At 32.0% G+C, this 20,838-nt stretch overlaps 2 protein-coding genes across 11 annotated transcripts; one reads left to right on the top strand and one right to left on the bottom strand.

The window, feature by feature from the left end:
• Positions 1 to 7,143: 7,143 nt before the first annotated feature.
• SWEET3 (Nodulin MtN3 family protein) lies at positions 7,144 to 10,840 on the top strand. Of its 2 annotated transcripts, XM_039018634.2 has the most exons (6): positions 7,144 to 7,362; positions 7,494 to 7,530; positions 7,982 to 8,204; positions 9,359 to 9,520; positions 9,976 to 10,095; positions 10,408 to 10,840. In XM_039018634.2, exons 1-6 carry the CDS (start codon positions 7,320 to 7,322, stop codon positions 10,594 to 10,596), a joined length of 774 nt encoding a protein of 257 aa, XP_038874562.1. In that variant the 5' UTR covers positions 7,144 to 7,319; the 3' UTR covers positions 10,597 to 10,840. The 2 variants fall into 2 exon arrangements, with proteins under 2 accessions (XP_038874562.1, XP_038874563.1); XM_039018635.2 differs by lacking the exon at positions 7,494 to 7,530 and having other exon boundaries at positions 7,223 to 7,362.
• On the bottom strand, positions 10,502 to 16,471 carry LOC120067164 (pentatricopeptide repeat-containing protein At4g14850-like). Of its 9 annotated transcripts, none has more exons than XR_016524982.1 (6): positions 16,189 to 16,471; positions 16,039 to 16,099; positions 15,096 to 15,231; positions 12,379 to 14,775; positions 11,599 to 11,662; positions 10,502 to 10,905 (listed from the first exon to the last, which is right to left on the bottom strand). XR_016524982.1 is itself a non-coding variant. In XM_090307712.1 (4 exons), exon 4 carries the CDS (start codon positions 14,656 to 14,658, stop codon positions 12,979 to 12,981), a length of 1,680 nt encoding a protein of 559 aa, XP_090163838.1. In that variant the 5' UTR covers positions 14,659 to 14,775; positions 15,096 to 15,231; positions 15,947 to 16,099; positions 16,189 to 16,471; the 3' UTR covers positions 12,953 to 12,978. The 9 variants fall into 9 exon arrangements, 2 of the variants coding, with proteins under 2 accessions (XP_090163838.1, XP_038874561.1); XR_016524983.1 differs by having other exon boundaries at positions 15,102 to 15,231; XR_016524981.1 differs by having other exon boundaries at positions 12,379 to 15,231.
• Between the last annotated feature and the right edge of the window lie 4,367 nt (positions 16,472 to 20,838).

Here is a 20,838-nt window from a genome sequence, read left to right as displayed (position 1 = left end):
ATAGCTAAACTCTCCTTACCACAGATATATTATATGTCCATCTTAACCAATGAGCAATGCGACAACCCTTCATAGATCGCTCAGAAATACAACTGGGCTAATAACCGTTATGCCTCTTAGTTATATATGTCTCCTTAAGTACCACTGATCCCTCTAATGAACATAAGTCATAGTTCTACTATGATTGAGTCTTCTCTTCCAAAGAGAAGCTGTGGCCATTATGTTCAAGTCCCGGAATCAGCCCTTAAGGGAGCAATCTCTCTACTTATCCCTGCTTTGGGAAAGAAGTGAATTCCATCTTGTGGATTGAGTTCCCAGCTCGCAGATTAGACAAGTTCCCAAAAAGGTAGGTATGTTGAGTTGGCAATCTGGCCACTCTCACCCATACTAATCAAAGGACCACCCTCAAATGCAGGAGTTCCCAAAACACTCAGGATTGAGATCGTGTCACCTATGGTCATTTAGGTGAGATGTAAGTCTCTAGTATCAACGACGTTATATACAGAGTCTAGTCATCTCGTGGTCCAGGTCTTATACAAACTCTTTGTATAGGACACTTCCGCTCCACGTCTCCACATGAATGGTCAGGATCTACCATCTGTAGTAGTTTACAACACTTGCAAACTTCTACAAAGCGGGTCGTATCCGTAGTGTCACTAGGATCAGGTATCCCACTTTAATCCTTATACTACAGACCTATTTAGGTTACCACTTAAGGCATGATCCACTTGTATATCACATATACATGCTTAAGTTCACATAAGATAACCAAGGAGCTTTGTTTATTGGATATGAGTAAATGCCAGAATTAAATAACACATATTTTATTCATTGAACAATATGTATCTTTACAAAACAATGAGACTACGAGAGAATTAGGATACCAATCCCAACAAGGAGTTCCCAACTCACTTAGGATTGAGGTCATGTTACCTATGGTCATCTTAGTTAAGTGAAGTCTCTGTCATGAACGACGTAATATAACGAGACTAAACACTTCGTGGTCCGGTCTTATACAAAATCTTTGTATAGGACGCCCCCACTCACATGTCCCCACATAAATGATCAAGATCAGACCATCTATAGCAAGTCACAACAATTGTAACTATTCTACAAAGTAGGCCGCATCCGTAGCGTTACCAGGATAAGGTTTCCCTCATATATCCATATACTATAGACCATTTTGGTTATCACTTAAAACATGATCCACTTGTATGTCTCCATATACATGCTTAAGTTACATAAAATAACCTCGGATCTTAGTTTATTGGATTTGAGTAAATGCTTATAAAATAACATTTATTTTATTAATAACAATATGTTGTTTACAAAATGTTTACAAACTACGAGACTACCGAGAGAATTAAGACACCAATCCCAACATGAATTACATATCAAGCTAATTTATTTCCTTTAATTTTTGTTAATTATTCTAAATAAAAATATATAATAACTTGTATTTCTACATGTTATTAGTTTGATCAGATTAGGTTAAGGGTTTGGTTGATTTTTCAATACAATAAACTTTGTTCAGCAGGGTAACCCAATGGGTAGAGTTCACCGAGTTAAGTGGCAATTAACTAGGCACCAGTTGAAGGAGACGTATCAAACTGCGATGTTGACTATTGAATATTAAAGAGACACAAGGTTGAGGACATTGGGTTGTAGGGGAAATGAGAACGAGCTAGTGCCACGACGATTGGCAAGTGAGATAGGTGAAATTGAACCAACAAACCTTATGGTTACTACCACACTCGTATTATCTTTGAACTCAATAATGAATTGAATTGCTCAATTTTTGGAAAAAGCAACCCCACTGAAGCTGAGAACTCGGTGAGCCCAACCCTTTGGTTTTTGGGTCGGGTTGGTAGGATTTTTTTAACGCCCCTAGTTTTGAATATGCATGTGATTTGTACACATTTTTTAGAATTTAGGTTATCGTATAACCGTATGATTTTTTGTTTTTTGTTCTTAAAAGTCGTGCTTATTTTTTTCACAATATCTTTTATAACCGTTTTGACTTATATATATATATATATATATATATATATATATATATATATAATTGAATTCTTAGTTAGATTCAAAAAAAAAAAAAAAAACTTGACTTTGATTTTAAAAACATTTGTTAAAAGTAGATAAATAGGAAATGTAACAAAAAAATCTATCGGTAAAAATAGTGTTTATAAACTTAGAGACGTAGTGCATCTTTGATCCTACATTGCATCATTGCTATTTTTAATTTCTAGATAAGAAAGTGTAGAGTGAGACTAAAAATAGGAAAATTATTTTAAATGATAGAACTACTGAAAATATTTATAAATAATAGCAAAATATCACAATTTATCTACAATAAACTACGATAGACTACTATATGATAGATAAACACAGATAGTAGTCTATTGTAGTCTATCGTGGTTTATCGCAATAGACAGTGAACTTTTGCTATATTGCTAAAATATTTTGGTTCATTTTCCTATATTTAAAAATAACCCTTAAAAAAATACAATTAGGTTAGGTATAGATTATTAAATAATATATTATTTTAAAAAAAATCGATTAATTTAAATGAAAATTTTATTGTCTAGAAAAAGTGGTCCATACTACTTTCCCCTTCTTCATTTGTTTTGCTAATGTATAAAAGTAGAAGGATACAATAATTTGCATTTCCCCCCTTGATTTTAGGATGGAAATCAAATATCAATATCAAAGAAAGAAAGAGATTTTAAATGTTTGTATAGTGTATTGGTAATAGTGTTTTAATTTAGAGATAGACCTTTCTGGCCTTGCTTTTTTAAAAACTCATATTAATTATCAAAATTTTAAAACTCCTTTTTCAACTAACTTAATTTGCAAAATCTTCAGTAACTTTTAAAAATGGTTTCCTACAGATCAAGCATATTTGCTAACAAACTTTTTAAAATACTCATTTTTATACTAATTCATATCTAAGATTTATATTCTCTAGTTGGCATTGGCCCCATTTTCTTAATTCTTTTGATAAAAAATTAATTGTTTTTATTTAAATTGAAACAATATTGTGTTTAATACTTTTTATCGAATACTTTAAGGTAAATCAATTTAAATAATTTAGGCTTTGTTTAGTAACCATTTTGTTTTTTGTTTTTTGTTTTTGAAATGTAAGCATATTTCCTCCTCATTTCTTACAATAATTTGCATATTTCTTAAGTACGTTGGTTGAATTCTTAGCCAAATTCTAAAAACAAAAACAAATTCTTAAAATCTACTTTTTGTTAGTTTTTAAAATTTAGCGATCTTTTAGACTATTGGAAAAAAGTAACATATGAAAAAATTGAAGGTGAAAATAACATCTATATGCTTAATTTTCAAAAACAAAAGATAAAAAAAATCAAATGTTATCAAACCGACCTTAATAAATTTGTTTAATAATCATCTTATAAAATATTTAAAACCAAATAACAACAAAACATCACGTAATAATTGAAATATCATGCCCATATGGTTATTGCATCCCTTTTTCCATATTTAAAAATGAAATTAAATGAACACTATTTACTTCATATTATAAATGATTTATAGAGCATAGATTCTACAATATCACATGATTGTTATGTTATTGTGTCATGAAAATGGCTGGGAAAAAATTGTAGTAGTGTATAACAAGAAGCAATTCCATCAAATATGTTGCTACGTACAATCTCGTGTTTGAAATTGAAACGTATTTTTATAGAGACAATTCGAGTTGTGCAAGAAGAAGTAACTACAATTAATGGAGGCAACAAGTAAATATTTACGTTTCAATAAAAGACCTGATTTTTCATGATAAAAAAAGTAAGTGCATCGAAACTAGATTTTACTTTATTTATTATTTATTTTTTAATACAAAAGCTGCAAGGATGAGGAATAGAAAGGAAGGTCATGTCAATTACTACTAAAATTGAGGTCATATTTAATTATTCTTGTGTGAAGTTGTGTGAAGATAGATGATAAAACTAGAAATATTTCTACTAATTGAAAGTTAATGGTTTTTTATTTTTTTTTGACAAATTGAGATTTATTTTTTCTTTTGGGAAAATTTCACCCAAGAACAAGTTTTTCTTGAAGTGTGAGTCATTTTTCAATTTGACTTAGTTTTAATTACATTCCAAATGGGGATATTTTGAAGCATTTTGGTTCAACACACCATGAATTGTGGAACATCTTAGCATAAGAATTGGAATCGGATTTCTATTTAACACTCCATATCTTCTTCCAAAAGCACAACCATATCTCCAAAGCAAGAATTTATTTGGATTCCACAGAAGAAATTCTGGCAAAATTCTCTCAATAAGTTCGAGTCGCTTCACTAATCAATATTATCTCTATCAAGATATGTAGTTCCACCCCAACGTGAACATAATATAGACTATTATGACGTAATAACATTAAGAGATATGATACTTAAACCATTTGTAAATATAATATTCTTGTGAATTTATTCATTTAGTTGGACATAAATTAAATATGAAACATCAATTTGAAGAACTTTTAAAAGTAATGTAGGTTTACAAACCATTTCTTAATCAATATAAGATATTTGGAAAGGAGGGAGAATACACTCAATCATCTTTCTTTTTCTATACACTCAAGACTAAAAAGTTATGGAATTATTCTCTAATTATGGACTCTTTTAGACTAATTTATTTTATTATTGTTATATTTTTCTTATTAATTTAAAATTGTAAAAGTTAATTTTTCGTTTGTGTGAAATATATATATAAAGAAAGAAAGTTTAAAAGTGTTGACACAACAAATTAAAAAATATTCATATTCTTTTAAGTTACAATATTATACTATTGGCATTTTATATAAGTTTCATTTGAGAAAAACCCATTAAAATTTTGAATCAAAATTGAAATCTGAAATGGAGTGCGGATGTGGTCAACTGAAATATAAAATTGGTATTCAGACACCACCACACCTATTATAAGTCTCAATTTATCTGACTCTAAAAGTAGTTTTGAAATATTTCTAAATGGTGAAGAGTAATAATGCAACTTTTGATAGAATATGGATCGTTTTGAAAAATATACTAAATTTTAGAGTGTTTTTTTTTTTAAATGAACCTATATTATATGTCGTAGATTTATTTGTTACTAATATCAATATTATTTTTCTATTTTGCTCCACTATAAACTATCACAAGTTTTTCTCTACTTTTTGTTTAGCATATTCTCATATTTATAATGATATGACATTATCTAATTTAAACCAACTTGAACTCTACATAAAATGTATTGTAAATATGACAATGAAGAATCACCCTTAATTACTTTTATGTCAAGCATATTTTTCATTTCTTAACAAAGATGTGAGACTATATTTGCATTTATGACAAGAATAACAATAATGGAAGCATAATTATATTTTGGTTGTTTGCTCATAAAAAATGAAGCCCATGTGATCTCAATGCACTGATGAATTCTCTCTCAAAAGGCAAGTGGTACCTCACAAAAATAGGTAACTCAAGAAGAAGGGAATGTTTGAGATAATGAAAAGAATTGTTGTATTTGACGTCAAATTTTAGATGGAAGAAACGTATATGATCTTTACATGACATTAACAGTAAATTTATTTGAAGTGGAAAAGAACGTGACATATAAAAAAGAAAAAATCTGTACACCGGTGTGTTACTTACCACACACACTTTGCTAATTAAATTAGAGAGTGAAAGAGTGTGAAAGTTAAAAAGTTTGACGGTAAGGCTCAAGTTATATCATATGAAGTTATAATTATGTATTTATGAAGAAAGTTGACCTAGGTTATTCCTTAAGGTTTTTGAGTCGCCTTAGGATAGTTAGATAACCTATTGAGCCAAGGGGCGTGCTCGGTTTCATGCTTGAGGAGGGTTGGTCTCGGCCTTGGCTGATGCCGAGTATATTGGTTTGGACCTTAACCTAAGCCAACCCCTTTCCCTAGGCCCATTTTAGTCCTAAGTTGTCACTTCGGCCTATATCATATTTTCTTCCTGATTTTGTCATCCCTACTTGTGTTAGATGTCGATTTATCCTTTGTTCCAAAATCACCCATAACAAGAACTACACTAACAAAAAGCTAAAAAAAATTATTCAATGTGTGATTGTCCTTTTATTTCTTTCCCGTTCATGTGAAATTATCTAAAACTTTCCATCATATATTAAATAATTGGTTAAACAAATCACGTTAGTTATTATACTTTTGATTTTGTTCCATTTTAGTTTCTATACATTTAATAAACCTTAAATGTATAGGAACTAAAATGGTTTAAAATTAATGTTCCCATACATTTAGTCTATGTTGTTAGTTTATTGTTAATTTTTTAATTAAAAAAGAGTTATTATATATCATATTCTTATCGATATATATTTTAAAAATATATTAACATAGTATCTTTTCTTCCCTGAAATTTATTATTATTATTTAACTAATTAAAAAAACATTAATTTTAAAGAACTGAATTTAAATCTTATTATTTAAAATTACATAGTCTGGATTTAAGATTTATTAAACATGCATAACCAAAAGAGAAATTTTCACATATAGAAAAAATGTCAAACTGTTTACCGAAATAGCAAAATAAATAATGATAGACACTGATAAACTTCTATCAACCTCTATCGATGATATACTAGTATCAATTTCTATCATTGATTGTATTAATAATAAATTTCTATCAGTCTCTACCAGTGATAGACTTGTATAAGTTTTTATCACTAATAGATGCTGATAGATTTCTATCCGTGTCTATCTATGATGAACGTGGATAACAATGTCTATCATAACTATAATTAATTTATGTAAATATTTTTCTTATTATTCTATTTTGAAAATCTCCACACCAAAATGATATTTTAACCTAAATAATTTAATAGGGTAAAACTAAACACACCAAATGTAAGAAATGGGGATTCACTTCTATATATAGAATATTCCAACTCAATAGTGGGAAAATTTATGCCACTACCTAGTGACATGTACCACTAAAAAAAAAATTAAACAAATCTAATGTATGATATTAATATTATACAACTTAACAACATTTTTCATCCACATATTAAAGTTTGTAAAGATCATGTATTAAAAAAATAATACTCCATTATTCTTCCTTATATATATATTTTAAAAAAAATGTATTATCTCTCTTAAATCTTTGCTATTCTACTTGTATATATTCATTCCTTCAACTCTCTCTATTTAAAGTGTCATTTGCAAAACAAATTGTGTTACAAAAGGATTTGAGTTTTGCAAGAAATTAGCTCTCTCTTCCTTCCTTTGTCTTTGTCTTGTTCTCAAGACAAATACCCCAAAAACAAAACATCATGCGATCACTCTATACCATTCGTATGGCTGTTGGAGTCATTGGTATTTTCTAATTTTTCTTTTTTTATTTTCATGTTCAAATTATTAATATGAAGAGTTTTAGAACAAATGGGGATTTTTTTTTCTCTCTAAAAACACTTTTTTTCCCCTATTTTGGGTGTTTTTCTATGCAGGAAATGGTGCTTCTTTGCTGCTTTATGCTGTTCCCATGTAATAATATTTGCCAACTTTGCTTTGTTCTTGTTAATTCTTCATATCTATCAAAGTTTTGAGGTTGTTTGGAAATTGTGTTCTCAAATAACGGTTTTTTTGGCTGTTTGGAACAGGAATTTTATAAGCTATAAGCTATTTAAGAAATTATTGTCCTTAATTTTTCATAAATAATTGTTTAACAAAATCTTGATTTAATGGACTAAACGTGGAGTTCTTAAACCATTCATTTTTTTTCCTTAAAAAATTATCAACAAAAATTTTATAAAGTTGGTTTAGGAATTAAAACAACAAATTTAAGTGTTGTGTTTATTATTATTATTTTTAAAAAATATGACATTTGTTCTAATCTGCACAATAGCATTATCATTTTTACGAGGGATTGAATCACATTTTTAAATAAATTTTCTTGAGGGTTTTTTTTTTTTAAATGATTTTGTTTATATGGCAGATTGACATTTTGGAGGGTTATAAAGAAGAAGAGCACAGAGGAATTTTCATGTGTTCCATACATTGTTGCCCTAATGAATTGTCTTCTTTACACTTGGTATGGTTTACCAATTGTAAGCAAAGGATGGGAAAATTTCCCTGTTGTCACCATTAATGGCCTTGGAATTCTTCTTGAATTCTCCTTCATTTCCATCTACTTATGCTTTGCTTCATCCCAAGAAAAGGTTAGTTATTACCAAATAATTACTCGGTTTCTACAATCCTCTTTGATAAACATTTTGTGTTTTCTCGAAAGAATGATCAAATGTGTTTGCTCAAAGTTGTTTGATATACATTTCATTGAGTTTTTAATCATTTTCAATTTAGTCACTCATCGCTGGTAAATGTTAATAAATCACTCGTTAACCCTAAACTAATTAGCAGTTGAGATTTATAGAGGAAGAAAAAGTCGATTTAATATAAGAAAATTAAAGTCTCTACTACCAAGATTTCAAAACTCTAATTTTTTATAGTATAACAAGTAGGTCTATCGCCTGTCAATTTTAATATTCACCAAGTCTCTAAAGTCTAAAGAATTAGAATCGAAAAATGTTAATAATAATGATTTTTCTTAAATAATCATATTCAAACATTTTAATATACATATATATTTTGTTTTTTATTTTTCTTAATAAAAGGTAGAAGATTCAAACCTTTTAATGGATTCTTTACCCAATAACTATAGGTCGTTTTCTATTAAGATTCTATTTGTGAAATTAACTTATTCTTTTTCACGTTTATATCACATCTTGTCAAAATCACTATCAAATTCAAAAGTTTTGATGTGTTTGAGACAACTAACTTAAATGGAATAATAAATAGTTTAAATTCTATAAAAAAAAAATGCACTTCAACTATGTCGTTTCCTTAAAAAATACTCTTACATTTTCAAAAGTTATAATATTGCCTCTAAACTTTCACAAATATCTCAAAAGTATTATTGGAATATAAATTTTTAGAATTTAGACAAAATTTGAGATATGAAATGATGTGGTAGTGATCTAAGAAGAAAATTTAGATGACCACATCATTTTAGGTCATTGCCAGACAATAGTTCTAAGACTTGATATTTGTTTGAAATTCTAAATGATGTCCATTCCCAGGGTAGTTTTGAAACGTTTATGAAAGTTGAAGGGTAATACTGCAGCTTTTGAAAGTACAACGTATTTTTTAAACAAATGGCAAAATTTAAAGATATTTGTTATAATTTAGCCTAATAAAAATCTAATTAAATCACCGATCAACTAAAATATAGTCTATATATATATATTTAATGTATAAGTTATATAGTTAAAGATTTGAAAATAATAATAATAATATATAATGTGTGGAAGTGCAGAAGAAGGTGGGCTTGAGATTGGTGGGAGTTATTACAATATTCTGCTGTGTGGGAATGATCTCTGCTTTTGTTCTAAAAACTCATCATCTTCGTAAGCTTTTTGTTGGATGCATTGGCCTTGTTGCTTCTATTGCTATGTATGCCTCTCCATTGGTAGCCATGGTAATTAACCTCTCCCTCCACGGTTCACTCGGTAACGACGTTTTACTCGTTTTTACAATATCATGTTCGATATAGTTGCTTCATGTTTCTTTTTTCTTTTTTACTTATAAAAACATAATTGTGTTTATTAACTGTTTCTTGTTTCTCTAAGTTTAAGTTTAAATTTAAAATTTAAAAGTAATATTGTTAATAAAAGAGGTTAAAAGTTATATGTTATATTTATTTTTCGAATATCTATTGTGAATTTTATAAAGCTAGAATGATTTTGTTAATATTAATAAGAAACATGAACAAGAAATTTGATTTGTTTTTTTCCAAAATTTGTAAATAATGCTTACGTTACCAAACGATCTCTAAATTTTGGTGCAATTTTTACGCTTAATCACTACAAATGATTTTTTTTTATTTGCTTATCTTTGGAAATTAATTTTTGACCCTCTTTCTTTCTCATGCAGAAACGAGTGATAAAGACGAAGAGTGTAGAATTTATGCCATTTTATTTGTCATTCTTTTCGTTCTCTGCAAGTTCCTTATGGTTGGCTTATGGACTCCTTAGCCATGATCTCTTCCTTGCGGTTTGTCTTTACTAAGCCTCTAATTGATAACTATTTGATTTTTTTTTTTGAAAATTAAGTTACAAAGTCTACTTCCATAAATAAAATTTTAAAATTGATTATTCTAAGCTGAATAATTTATAAATTAAAAAAAAAAAAAAACATTTTTTTTTTGTTTTAAATTTAGCCAAGAAATTCTAATATTTCTTTAAGAAACATGAAAGCCATAAGAAAGAGATGTGATGGAAACAAAACTAAATTTGAAAAAAATAATAATAAATAAAAATAAATTCCCAAATTAACATGTGAAAGTTTGAATGAATTTATTTGCAGTCTCCAAATCTAGTGGGAAGCCCATTGGGAATGCTTCAACTTGTGCTGTATTGCATCTATAGAAACAAGGAACATGAACAAGAAGAAGTCAAGATGGAAAAAGGAGGTGTTGTTATAGAGACTCTGCCCAATTGGGACTTGGAAAAGAATAATAATGAACATCAAATTCCACTCCAAAATACATCCTAAATTTAATGAACTACAAGAGAAAAAATCAATCACCCTCTCTCTAGATGAGTGCTTCCTCTATGAACCAAAAGTACTTTTTTGGATAAAGAAACATTTCATTGAATGAAATGAACCAAACAAAGTACTTCAAATGGCCTATACGTTTAGAGCTACTCGTTACAAGTTTAAATTTAGTTTTGGTCCTTGGAACTTTGGGTGTAATATCGTGTATGACAATGAAAATATGTAGTCCTTTGTATCTTCAGAGTGGATGTCAAATAACTCATTGCAAATGGAGGCACCTCTTCACAAACAGTAACATTCTACAACCTGCCTCAAACCAAATAATATGATTTTTAAAACCCTTACCTTTTTATTTTTATTTATTTAACTTTTTAATAACTACCGAAGTGATTGAGCTATATTTATTTACTAAAACGAGAGAAAAAATTCATGGCATGACAATAATTCAAGGGATCCCACAAACTCTCATGACTCCTCATTCTTATACTTAAAATCAGTTCATGTCACTTTTGGAATCGTCAATTTTGAAAGGTTTGGGATCCCGACCGACCAATCACACTAGTACTCAATCGATATCGGCTGAAACCGACGAGCACTCTGGTCAACTATACCGACATGGTTGGTCGGTTCAGTTTTTCGGTGTTGTTTGATCACCTGACTCAAACTAACTAGAAGTTACAGTGTGACTGTTAGGTAGACCCATTCCTCACCCTCACTCTACTGTGTATGCTTAGGTGTCTTCTTCTTGGGACTTTTAAGGATAATCCTAGAATATGTGACTTTAAAATGATCCAAAGTTTACAACATAAAATCTTGGAAGTCCTTTTGACTGAGTTTTATAACGTCCTCTTCTCAAGATCAAGTAAGATTGTTGTCTTGTTACAACGTTTGTTGATTTCTGTCCATTATTTTTCATTCTCTTACTCATATATAAATAAAGAGAGAAATATTAATGAAAGAAATCCAAAAAGGGTAGCAGAATCACCAACAAAATCATACCTTTGAGTAAGACGAAGCATATTACCCTCGATTTTGGCCAATAGATAAAGAATCCCAAAGCACACTGCAAAAGCCAATGTAAAATGCTAAAAAATGAATAATCTAAAGAGGGGGGAAAAGGTCCATTAGAAATTTCATAATAATAGAAAACAGGCAAAAAGCTACAAAAGGCCATAGAATGTATCTTGGAACCAGTAACTTCCCAAAAACAAGCAAAAATTTGAAACAACAATCATTCAGATTGGGGAAACAAAAAACATAACGATATCCAAATGCGTACAACATAAAAACTATCCACATTTCAGTTTTCAGCAGCAAGAAACAAAATTAGACTACTAAAGAACATTTCAACCAACCGAAGTTCCCACAACATAATGCTAAGGAAATTTTAGATCTCCAAGGTTTTTGCAAATCCTGTTTCTAACATTTCAGAGAGAGTAAATGCAAAATAGATCAGAAAAAGAGTCATGTGAGGGCACTAATCATGCTCATATTATGACCAAGAGGTTTCAAAGTCTTGATTTGCTTCTCGGAGAATTTTCTCCTTTAATTCCTTAGGCTACACCAAAAACAAGAACATAAAAGAGTGACTGACATAACTATCAGAAGAAGGAAGGAAAAAAAAACCAATCAGAAGAACCGAAAAACTTACATGCTTACAAGCCTAAGGAAAGGAAGAAAACTAACCAAATATACTCTGTCATCAGTCTCAGAGTGTCTGGGAGGTTAATGTTGACAAGCTTTTAAAATTGATATGTTAAATGGAATCAGCCTACTCACCATTTTATTCACAGTAGCTGCCTGGAGGAAGAGAATAGTTGAACAAGACAGTTGGAGGAGACAAGAGAAAGCATTTAACTTGGAGACCGAAGACTTAGAGAAGGGAAGGCATAGTGTTTTTGGAATGCGAGTTGAAAGACCAAGTTTTAGTTAACATCCAAACATTTTCCAATTCAAATATATATATAGACACACTGCAAATATAACTTCCACTCATAGAATCCCAAAATTGGCCTTAGCAAGATTATATGACAGTTTCGTAGTAGACTGACTCTGCAGAATCTCTAATTTCTCGAACGAAAACAGTTTTTACAGTCAAGCCAATCTGCACCTTTTCCAGAACTCTTTAGCTATAAACGTCATTGAGAATCAAGTTACAACTGCCATTTCCAGTATGGGAGCTTTCTTGTTGGGACTAGTGAATAAATATAAGACAGAAAACATAAACCCTTTGAACTGTGTTAGTACAATTGAATTGACGAAGCACTCCAAAAGGGGAAGTAAGGACCTCATTCATACTTTCACTATGAGGACTGTTTTCAAGATGAATAAACATTAAGGGCTGCACAAATTCTGGAGGTGAATGAACATGGGAGCCAGTCAAAGGGAGTATATTGAATTCGGAAAACAAACCTTCGAAATGGATTTGGGAACATGGTTAAATTGTGCTATAGAGTTTACATTTGCTAATAGGTGCTCTAAAGTTGCATAAATTGCATTACAGTTAGGATGGGACCTATCTTCTACAGAGAATACATGCGTTTTATTATTTACATTGATCCAGCTACAACCCCGATTCTTTTTCACTTTTAAGCTCCTCAATTGCCTCCTCACATTGATCTTCTCTACCCACATCCCTAATTTAGCATATATATTAGACAGTATAACATAAGCAGATATTGCTTTTGGGTCCAAACTAAGCATCTTCTTAGCCACACTCTCACCCAATTCCAAGTCCATCCAAAACCAACAAGCATTTAACAGAGCTCCCCAAATAACCCTGTCAGCTTCAATTGGCATGCTTCTAATAAATTCTTCAGCTTCATACAGACGTCCCGACTGACCAAGAAGATCCACCACACATGCATAGTGTTCTAAAGTTGGAATCACGCCATAACATTGTTCCATTGAATGGAAAACTGTCATTCCTTCATTTACCATACCAGCACGACTACATGCAGAAAGAATACCCAAAAGAGTAGCTCCATTTGGCAGAACTTTGTGCTTCAACATCTCCTCAAAGACTGAGAATGCTTCAATCCCAAGTCCATGATGCACATATCCATTAATTAGAGCAGTAAAAGCTGCCACATTAGGGAAATAAACACTGGCAAACGTAGTCTGAGCATCACTGATGCTCCCAAATTTTGAGTACATATCTATGAGTGATGTTCCAACATAAACATTCGAATCAAAGGCTGTCTTGATTGCATGGCCATGGAGTGATTGACCCAATTGAATAGATCCTAAGCACGTGCATGCTTGAAACAGAGCAGAGAATGTTGATCTAGAGCGTTCAACCGATGTTCTGCACATGATTAGATAGAGTTTCAAAGCTTCTTCATGCTGATGATTTTGAATATAGCCTGATATCATTGAGTTCCATGTCACAGGATCTCCTTCACTCTTCATTGACTCAAATAATTTGAAAGCTTTATCAATTTCACCGTTCCTGGAATACACAGATATCATAGTGTTTGATGAAATGATAGTTTTATGAGTCATTCTTTCAAATAATCTCTTTGATTCTTCAAGTCTACCACTCATTGCATACCCTTTAAGCATCAAATTGTATGAAACTGGATTTTTTTCTCTTAATTTACAAAAAATTTCTTCAGCATCATAAACTCTTCCTGCTGATATTAGCCCCTCTAGAAGAGAATTTGAATCATTTAGACACGGTCTTTCCATACTATCATAAACTGCCTTAGCAGTGTCAATAGCCTCACACTGACAGTAAAATAAAATCAGTGCACTACAAATTGAATGATCGAAGTGGAATCCATATTTAGTCAAAATCCCATGAACAACCTTCCCCCGACTCAAATCTCTCATTCTCCCACAAGCTCTCACAACACAATCAAAAGTGAACTCATTAGGCTCAACCTCACCATTCATGCACATGGAGCAGAATAATTCCAATGCCCTCTTGCAGTTATGCTCACTTCTTGCATACCCTGATATCAAAGTAGTCCACGCCACCACATCCCGTGTTGGAGATTTCTTAAATAGAACAAAAGCATCATCCATCAAATTGCATTTCACATACCCCACAAGCATCAAGCTCCATAATAAATCATTCTTATCATGCAACTCATCAAAGACTTGCTTAGCTCCACTAATGTCATTAATGTTTGCATACAAATACAGCAATGCACTTCCCACAAGCTCAAATATCTGCAATCCAGATTTCAAAATCAAACAATGAAACTGTTTTCCCTCAGATGTACACCCTGAACGTGCACAAATACTCAACAAAGTAGAAAAGGTCGTCTCATTTAATTTTACATTATTGCAATGCATCCCTGAAGCCAGATTGAGAGCTTCACTATACTTTCCTAATTTGGAGTATCCAGAAATCATGATATTCCATGAGACAACACTTCTTACTGGCATTTCATTGAATAGAGTCCAAGCAAGATCAAGATGACCATTGCTTACATGACGACTTATACAAATATTGGTAGAAATAATATTGGAGTTTTCAGTATGTAAACCTTTACATAGAGTGGGGAGTAGTTTCAAGCAAGCTTTCCAACGATTGTGCTTCCATGTTCCAAAAGATGATGACACCCTCAACATTTCAAATTGGGGTTGAAAGAACACTTATAATCATAGACTGTGGTCATGTGCCTGTTTTAAATAGGACAAAGGAAGCAATTATTAATGTGATTAAAACATGTAATTTATAGTCACGGACCACGGTCTGGTGTGTGTTAGAACCGTCAAGTTAAAAGATAAAATGATCTATAGTATTCTCCATTGTTCTAGAGGCCTTGCTCCCTTATTGTTGACAATTACAAATTAGCAGCAATTGATTTAAGATAATCTCACTTATCAATCATTTGTGCAAATGAACAAAAGCTTCAGTCGACATCACTGGATATACAGACAATAACTGGCTTAATTGATAGAATAAATTAAAGGTTGAGTTATAAAAAAATACACTGAACTTCCACTTTATTAAAAAATACTTTTATTCTTTCAAAAGTTGAAACATTACCATCACCTTTCATAAAAATTCTAAAAACTATCTTAGAGTAAAAATCTTTGAACCTAAATTGGACTTGGGACCTGAAATAGTGTAGCAATGGCCTAAAATGGAAATTTGAATCACCGTATCTAAGACACCGCCGCCACGTCGTTCCAAGTTTCAATTTTCATCATATTTCTAAAGGATTTCACTCTAAGAGAGGGGTACTTTTGAACCATTTATTAGAGACAAAGGGTAATATTGCTTTTTTTTTTTTTTTTAAAAAAATGTTCTTTTATTACTTAGCCTGCAGGTGAGTCAAAACTCAAAACAGTGGAACCAGAAAATGAGGGTAGAACAAGTAGCACCAATTACTGTATTCCAATTTCTTCCACTTCTTCTAAGGCTTCTCCATTATTGTTTCAGTTACGAGTGGATGATTGTGTGTTAATTACAAGAAAGCTGACCTCTTCCACCCAGTTTGAAGCCTCTGCTTCGCTTTGTCAATGGCGGGCATGAAAACAAGAACTGTGAGCAGAAAAATTAAGTGGGTTTTGTAAATTTTACAGAGCAGAGATGAATATCGTGTGGAAGAGATTTATGCCTGGAAATCTTACTCGTTTGTTGATGTTCACAAAAGCTTCGGACTTCGGAGAGATGAAACGGCCACTGGTTTTTGGATTTCGGGGGGCGATTTTGCCGAGTTAAAGAAGAGTATGAATGGTGGTTAAGCAAACTTTGGATAGATTCGAGTGTTTTGTGCTGCCATAGCTCTGCAGAAGAAGTACCGACTAGCGAGGGTTTTTCTTGGGGTTTTAAGAGGTTGGATCGTTGGAATGGCTTTCTCCTATTTAATTATTGAAATATCAAAATCAACATTTTTTTGGGGGAAATTTTCACACATACAGAAGATAATTTGAAACTATTTACGAAATAGCTAAAAAAAAAAAAAAAAAAACTAGATTAAAATTTTGCTCTGTAAACAGTTTTCCTTTATCTTTCTATTTTTAATATTTCCTTTTTTTTAATCTGAGTACTAATAAATAATTGAAATATTAAAATAGATTTGTACATTCACCAAATTGTTAAATAATAACTTATCACATTTACATATTATTTATTCTTTTTGTGTGTGTGAGAAGAATGAGATGCCTAAAAATTTATGCATATTAGGATGTCTCGAAAAAAATTTCTAGTGTTATGTTAGTATATACTAACTTCATTAATTATTTGACACGTAATTAAATGATTTATTAATTTATTAAATATTTATTATGTGTACCTCACATAATTCTTAAAAGCTCCTTACGTGACAAGTAATAAATAAAGGTGGTACGAAAAGTTTTCGATACTATCGTAATATTAGAAATTTCCTCAAATACCCAAAAGTATTCATTATGAGATGTAAAACTTAGTTTGAAAGTTGAAAAGTATCTATTTATTGGTTTAGATAAATATATGTTGATAACGACATTTCATTGATGTATTTGTATAATTGAAAGAGTTGTTTTTGAATATAAGAAAATGAGGCCACTTATTTACAAATATAACATAATGTTATTATGTATCATTTTGCTATAAATTGTTTATCATCTTTGTCGTCTTCTTCTCTCACATTTATCTTTTTTTCTTCTCTTTCCTCTCATCTTATTGTGGGCTGAGCATCAAATCAATGATCCACCTTCAATGCTCTCAATGTTATCGTCGATATATCTTCAAAATCATCGTCGTCGTTCATCTACAATCATCTGAGGGCATTTTTTTGTGGAAGGGTAGAACAAGCCTACCATTCCATAACATATATGGTGAAAAGTTACAACATTTCTATTCGTATGATAGACATGTGCAATTTAAAGTATCACTAACAATTAAATTAAGGATAGAACACAACATCTAACATGAATAAACTCACCATCTAACACCAATCCATTCCTGCCTCTAAAATTTTTAACCAAATATGTGATTGCTACATCATTTGAACTACATTATCAACCATTATGGTAAAAAACCTATCGATACTCCAATTTTCTAAGCATTTTTCAATTCCTCTGCTTATTGTATCTCCTTTATGATTAGCTATTTGAAAAAAGTTCAAAATTCTTTTGTGCAAATTCCAACCATATAATTAATATTTTACATTGAAGTCCATGTATCGGTTGTTATACAAATTCTTTGTCCATTTCGACTTGATGCACTTTTTTTCTTCCCAAGGTACATTTGAAAACAATCTTTTGCAACAATCACCCTTGATGGAATTATAAACTTTGGATTTAATGCACAAAAACTACGAAATCCTTCACTTTCTACAAACTTAAATGGTAATTCATCCAATATGACCATATAAGCCATCATTGTCCTACAATTTTCTTGGGTGAATGATGTAGTTTCAGAATCTCTCCCTCAACATAATCTTTTGATTGATTTGTATACTTCTTACATTTCTCTAAATGTCTTTTTAGATTAGTTATATCATTTCTTTTTGAATCAGAGACATATATAGTCCCACAATACTTACAAGTAGCTCTAGGATATTCAGGATCACATCTTTCTATCTTAATGAAATGTTCTTGTGCTAATGAAGTTGGGTTAATAGGTTTTCTTTTCTTTAACAAACTTACTGGACTAAAACGACTTTGCTTTGAAGTCTCATTTGCAAACGATGAAGTCATTCTATAAAAAATAAAATATTTTAAAGCTTTAACTAAGACATCAAAATCTATGACAAAGCAACACAAACATGGACACAAGATACAAAGTTAATTCATAGAGGAGGAAGTAAAAAATTCACAACCAAACAACCACTTCTCATCACTCTTCCCCTTTCAAAAGCTAATTGGCAATTACTTTGAAAGTCCACCTACCAACTCCAATAATTAGCCATAAAGAACAGAAATTAAATTATGTTGGACATCACTTCAGAAATCAAACAGCAGCTTGAATCACAAAAGCTTAATTTGTAAAAGAAAGAAACAGACAGAGAGCTGCACCTCCCAAAACTCATAGCTAAACTTAAAATTTGAACAAAAAACAAAAAAAGGAACAAAAGGAAAAAAACAGGAAAAGTGATATCCAGAATAGAAATAAACGATCCAAGTCCGAACCGATTACAAAAAACCAATAAAATGGAAGGATTTCAAACAACCCCATAACTCCATTTTGAAGGAGAAAAACAAGAACAACGTTGTGAAGAGCAAAGGTACCTGGCTCGCGAGTGGCGATGGATGAACGAAAGAGACAACGGCATGATCACTGATTAGAGAGTTTTGGGTCATTTTGTGAAATTTTTCTATTCGTGCGTCTTTCGTCTGTCTCGTCCGCCGCCGCCATCTCTTCCATTTGTCTACCACTGCCATCTCTTCCGTTTGTACTGCCATCTCTTCCGTTCGCCCACCGTCGCTTGCGACCAGAAAATTTCACAAAATGACCAAAAATCTAAAATCTTTTCTACCAATGACCTCTTCTTAAAAACTTTTCTATCACTGACCTTTTGCCCATGTGAAATTCAAAAATTACTCCCAGTTTTTAAAACGCCTCAAACCACATCACATTTCTTCTTCCTTCAACGATTTCTTCAACCCTTCATTCAATGTGCATTCAATACAACACCAACATTCCATCAAAACATTTATTCCCAACTAATATTCTACCAATAGCATTGAATAACATTGGTATGAAGAGAATGGAAGGTCACTCTTAGTATTCACTTTCTGTCGAACTCCCCACGAAATTCTCTCATCGACAATTCTATTGCTGTCGAACTAGGTTTTCTTGTCTTTTCCAATCATTACTGTTTCAATGAACAGTGCCAATGCAATCTTGACAACATCTTCATCATTAGTAAAATTGATCCTTGCAAGAACTATCCTTTCCATTTGGGTCCTTGGGTCCAAGAATGAGTTCTCACAGCCTTTCACTGCTTGTTTCTCTTTCCACTATTTCCTTGGTCGGCCACAACCCAGTTATTAAGTTACAATCCTCTTGGGAGAATGTTACCTTCTTTCCTATAATGTTAAATGAAATAACGTCTGGGTCCGCATCTCTACCTTCCTTAACAGAAAGTGGTGCACAAGTTGTCCATTGAAAACAAGATCTATATTCAACAGAGGACCAAAGGTCTTTTGCCTATACAGTCTCATCTGTTCTTCTGTCAACTTTTTCTTAATGACAGGGACAATTTTGTGGATTTAGCAAGCGACTGTAGCAGGAAATGTTGGGATTGATATCCTAATTCTCCCGGAGTCTCGTTGATTTGTAAAGATGCACATTGTATAATGAATAAAATAATTTTTATTTAATTCTGGCATTTACTCATATCCAATAAACAAAGCTCCTTGGTTATCTTAGGTGAACTTAAGCATGTATATGTGATATACAAGTGAATCATGCCTTAAGTGATAACCTAAATAGGTCTGTAGTATAAGGATTAAGGTGGGATACTTGATTTTGGTGACACTACGGATACGGCCCACTTTGTAGAGGTTTGTAAGTGTTGTAAACTACTACAAATGGTAGATCCTAACCATTCATGTGGAGACGTGGAGCGGCGGTGTCCTATACAAAGAGTTTGTATAAGACCTGGACCACGAGATTACTAGACTTTGTATATAATGTCGTTAATACTAGAGACTTACATCTCACCTAAACGACCATAGGTGACACGACCTCAATCCTGAGTGTTTTGGGAACTTCTGCCTTTGAGGGCGGTCCTTTGATTAGTATGGGTGAGAGTGGCCAGATTGCCAATTCAACATGCCTACCTTTTTGGGGACTGGTCTGATCTAGGAGCTGGGAACTCAATCCACAATATGGAATTCACTCCTTTCTCGAAGCAAGGATAAGTAGAGAGATTGCTCCCTTAAGGGTTGATTCTGGGGCTTTAACATAGTGGCCACAACTTCTCTTTGGAAGAGAAGACTCAGTCATGGTAGGACTATGACTTATGTTCATTAGAGGGATCAGTGGTACTTAAGGAGACAGATGTAACTACAGGGGCATAACGGTTATTGGCCTAGCTGTACTTACGAGCGATTTGTGAAGGGTTGTCACACTGCTCATTGGTTAAGATTGACACATAATATATCTGTGGTAAGGAGAGTTCAACTGTCGGTCTTCAGTAGAGTGCCTGGCAGTTAACGGATGGTGGATCCCATGACTAAAAAGTTTAGTCAGTTATTCACGTACCGTTGAAGCTTCGAGCTACAGGTCTATGAGGTCCCCTTGGTAGCTCAATGGGTTCAGTTGAGGATCAGTTCTTGGTGTTGATTTGA

Source organism: Benincasa hispida, chromosome 12, assembly GCF_027475165.1.
Source record: "Benincasa hispida cultivar pf3 chromosome 12, pf3_genome.v1.1, whole genome shotgun sequence".
NCBI lineage: Eukaryota > Viridiplantae > Streptophyta > Magnoliopsida > Cucurbitales > Cucurbitaceae > Benincasa > Benincasa hispida.
Note: the sequence above shows the minus strand (reverse complement) of the source record. Positions and strands in the feature narration are given on the sequence as shown.